At 44.2% G+C, this 3,729-nt stretch overlaps 1 protein-coding gene across 1 annotated transcript; it reads left to right on the top strand.

Annotated features, from left to right (window-relative positions):
- The first annotated feature begins 1,318 nt into the window (after positions 1-1,318).
- Positions 1,319-2,158, top strand: LOC102469262 (olfactory receptor 7A5). The gene has a single exon (XM_014582088.1). The coding sequence runs from the start codon at positions 1,319-1,321 to the stop codon at positions 2,156-2,158; it is 840 nt and encodes a 279-aa protein (XP_014437574.1).
- The last annotated feature ends 1,571 nt before the right edge of the window (positions 2,159-3,729 follow it).

The following is a 3,729-nucleotide window of genomic DNA, read 5'->3' as shown; positions in this document are numbered from 1 at the left end:
GGATATGTTTTTAATCCTCTGAATATTTAAGGGATCCATTGACAAAAACAGGAATGCATTTGTTTTACATAAAACTATATTAGATTGTCAAGAAAGTCATGATGTATTTTTCTTTTTTTGAGAGAGTATTTCTATAGGACATGCGTATTCACCAGAGAGACAGAGAAAGGCAGAGAGACAAAAAGTGAGAAATCAACCTCCAGGGGGATGGCCACACCACAATCCTTTCTCCTCCATTCTCTTCTCAGGGTCTTGAGCATGCACGCACACGCGCCCAGTGTATATATAAGGTCGCCAGTCCGGGACTCAAACCACAGTCGACTAAATGGGAATCCAGCAATGTAACCTTTATGATATCTGCTGGTCTGTCATGATGTATTTTCCATGTTTTTCTATGCAAAAATGTATCATGACTTTTCTGTCAACCCAATATGTAGGACCAGCATGTGGTGTGGTGGATCGCACATGGCCTTCTATGTAGTTTGAATCCCAGACCCAGTAACTTGAAAAACAGGCATTCACACATGTCTGAATGTGTGTGTGTGTGTGTGTGTGTGTTTTGAGAGAGAGATTTTTGTTATAAGGTATGTGCACTCACCAGAGAGACAGAGTGACAGAAAGCAAGAGATCTCTGCCCAAGGGGTTGGCCATTCCAGAATCCCTTCTCCATTCTGCATCCACATACCCCCCCCCCCCGGGAGTTTTAAGTTGCTAGATCTGGGACTTGCACCACAGTCAACTGTGTGGGAGTCGAGCAGCAGAAGCATTATGCCATCTGCTGGTTCCCTGAATGCGTTTTTCAAGTTCTATGTAAGGCCAGTAACTTGATTCCCTCATTCAGTCATTTAAGTAACCACCATATCACCAGCTGGTGCCCAACATTTCCTTCTTTATACAGAAGGTGTCCCTGGAACATGATTCTCCTGTCTGACCCTCTCAAGAGTGTACCACCAGGCCCAGGTCTTCTATACAGGGTTTGCTATCTTGGCTGTGCTGGCCCTGAGCTCATAATCCTCCTGTCTCAGCCTTCCAGTTTGGATTACAAGACCCACCATTATGCCTGGCCTTTTATGGTGGGTGTGGAAGCAAACCTGAGCTTCCCATGTGCCCTCAGCCTGCCAAGCAGCACTGTCCAGAGCACACCATTGCAGGAAGTCCCGATAACATCTTTGTAAATGACTGCTATTTTTGCCTCTTTCCCGACAGTCACCCCAGCTCCATGGAACCAGAAAATCACACACATTTTTCAGAATTCATCCTCCTCAGACTCTCACAAGAGGCAGACCTTTAGCCCATCCTCTTGAGACTGCTCCTATCCATGTACCTGATTACTCTGACTGGCAATCTACTCATTATCCTAGCCACCATCACTGACTCCCACCTGTACACACCCATGTACGCCTTCCTCTCCAACCTGTCTTTCTGTGACATCTGTTTTACCTCCACCACTGTTCCAAAGATGCTGCTGAACATTTATGTGCAGAACAAAACCATCACCTATGATGGCTGCCTTGCCCAAATACATTTTTTTATCCTTTTTGGAGAGTTAGTTATTTTCCTCCTGTCTGTGATGGCCTATGACTGGTACATGGCCATCTGTCACCCCCTACACTACATGGTCATCATGAACCCCTGGCTCTGTGGCATGGTGCTGCTGACATTCTGGATTTTGAGTGTCCTGGACTCCCTGTTCTGGGTTTTGCTGATATTACGGTTGTCTTTCTGCTCCAACATGGAGATCCACCACTTCTTCTGTGAAATCAACCAGGTTGTCCAGCTGGCCTGTTTGGACACCCTTTACAAAATCATCAAGACATATCTCACCACTGGGCTGATGGGTATTATCTCCTTTTCTGGGATCCTTTATTCTTACTCCCAGATCATCTCCTTCATACTGAAGATTACATCCACCAGAGGGAAATATAAGGCGTTTTCCACCTGTGGGTCTCACCTCTCCATTGTGTTCTTGTTTTATGGCACAGGTCTTGGGGTGTACTTCAGTTTGGCTTCTACCCACAATTCCAATGCCAGCACAACTGCTTCAGTGATATACACTGTGGTTACCCCAATGCTGAACCCATTTATCTACAGCCTGAGGAACAAGGATATCAAGAGGGCCCTGAAGCATCTTTTCAGCACAGTCCCTTCCAATGAGTGACAGGAATATTTTCCTTGGAGTTTGGCAAGTGCCTAAGAGCCAGGAACAAGAGTGGCATCCAGGCAGGTAGTGATGTTGGGGCAATGTAAGTGCACCCACAAGGAAAGGTCCGCAGTTTAATCCCAGGGGCTGTTTGTACATATCTGGGTGTTCTTGTGCCATGATCCAGGCTGGGTGAGACTGGAGGTGGATTGTATTGTGAAGATCCTTTTGGGTGTTAGGCACTCTCTTATTCTCTGACTGGAGGAAGAAATAGGTAAATACACTTTAAAATGTAATGGCTAGAGACAGCTAGGAGAAGGGTGGGTGGTAGGGGAGAGTGGAGAGAAAATCAAGGGGAAAAATTACATTTGGACTAGTATGCAATGTATTCACACTGGGAAGATTCATTTTGTCTGCCATAAAGATGTACCATCATCAAATGTAAAAAAAAAAAAAGAAAGAAAGAAAGAAAGAAAAGACAAGAAAGAATAGCATTGTAAATCCTGACTTTTTTCCCCCAGGTTTTTGCTGTAGGGTAGTTGTACTTGCTAGAGAGAGGCAGAGAAAGGTAAAGTAAGAAATCACCCCCCAGAGGGGATGGCCATCCCACAATCCCTTCTCTTCCATTTTTCTCTCACAATTTACAGCACAAACACATACATGCCCGGAGTGTGTTTGAAGCTGCTGGATCCAAGACTCAAACCTCTGTCAACCACATGGAAGTCCAGCAACATAATCATCACACTGTTTGCTTGTCCCCCAAGAATGATTTTTAAGCCACCAGGTCCAGAACATGAACCACTGTTGGCCATGGATCCATTGCCTTAACCACCACATCACCTGCTAGCCCCCAAATCCTGACATTTTTGGTATTTCAGATATCTTTCTCTTTTATCTCTCTTTATCCCTGTGGCCCTTAAGTCAATGATTCCGTATGCTTCATGTATTTTTTCTTTTTTATTATTATCCTATGACATGAACAAGTAATAACTATACAGTTATGAGACATGATGCTATTTGTATTTTTCTAACACTGCTTTTTTTTGGGGGGGATTGCTTTAAGTACATTCCTTTTCTTGATTGTCAACTTCTTTTCACATTTCAGATCTTTCTTTTCCTAAAAGTAATTTCCAAGTTTGAGCAGAAGTCACTGGGGAAGACTCGCTTATTTCAAATGATAATGATGGATTTTTCTACAAATACTATTGCATTGATTTTTAAGAGGTTTTTGCTTCAGGGCACATGTGCTTGGCAGAGGGAGACAGAGACAGTAAGGGAGAAAGTGAGAATTCACCCTCCAGGAGGCATGGCCATGGCACAATTCCTTCTCCTTCACTCTTTTCTCAGGATTGTGAAGATGCACGCACATGCTCCTTGGTTGATTTTCAAGCCACTGGGTCTGGGACTCGAGCTGTGGTCAGCCATGTGGGAGTCCAGTGCCTTTACCACTATACCACATGCTGCCATGATAGACTAATTCTTTGAGAATGGAAACTTGGTAAATCAAATGCAAGAAGAACGAGAGGGTTAGTTCTGTGGTATAGTGGTAACACACTGCTCCAGGGTAGCCAGATCCCACATGGTGACTG

Source organism: Tupaia chinensis, unplaced genomic scaffold (genome assembly GCF_000334495.1).
Source record: "Tupaia chinensis unplaced genomic scaffold, TupChi_1.0 Scaffold142180_1, whole genome shotgun sequence".
Taxonomy (NCBI): Eukaryota; Metazoa; Chordata; class Mammalia; order Scandentia; family Tupaiidae; genus Tupaia; species Tupaia belangeri.
Note: the sequence above shows the minus strand (reverse complement) of the source record. Positions and strands in the feature narration are given on the sequence as shown.

Bases quoted from the DNA above. Each gene is read 5' to 3' on its own strand.
- LOC102469262 (XM_014582088.1), top strand. From the start codon at position 1,319: ATGTACCTGATTACTCTGACTGGCAATCTACTCATTATCCTAGCCACC.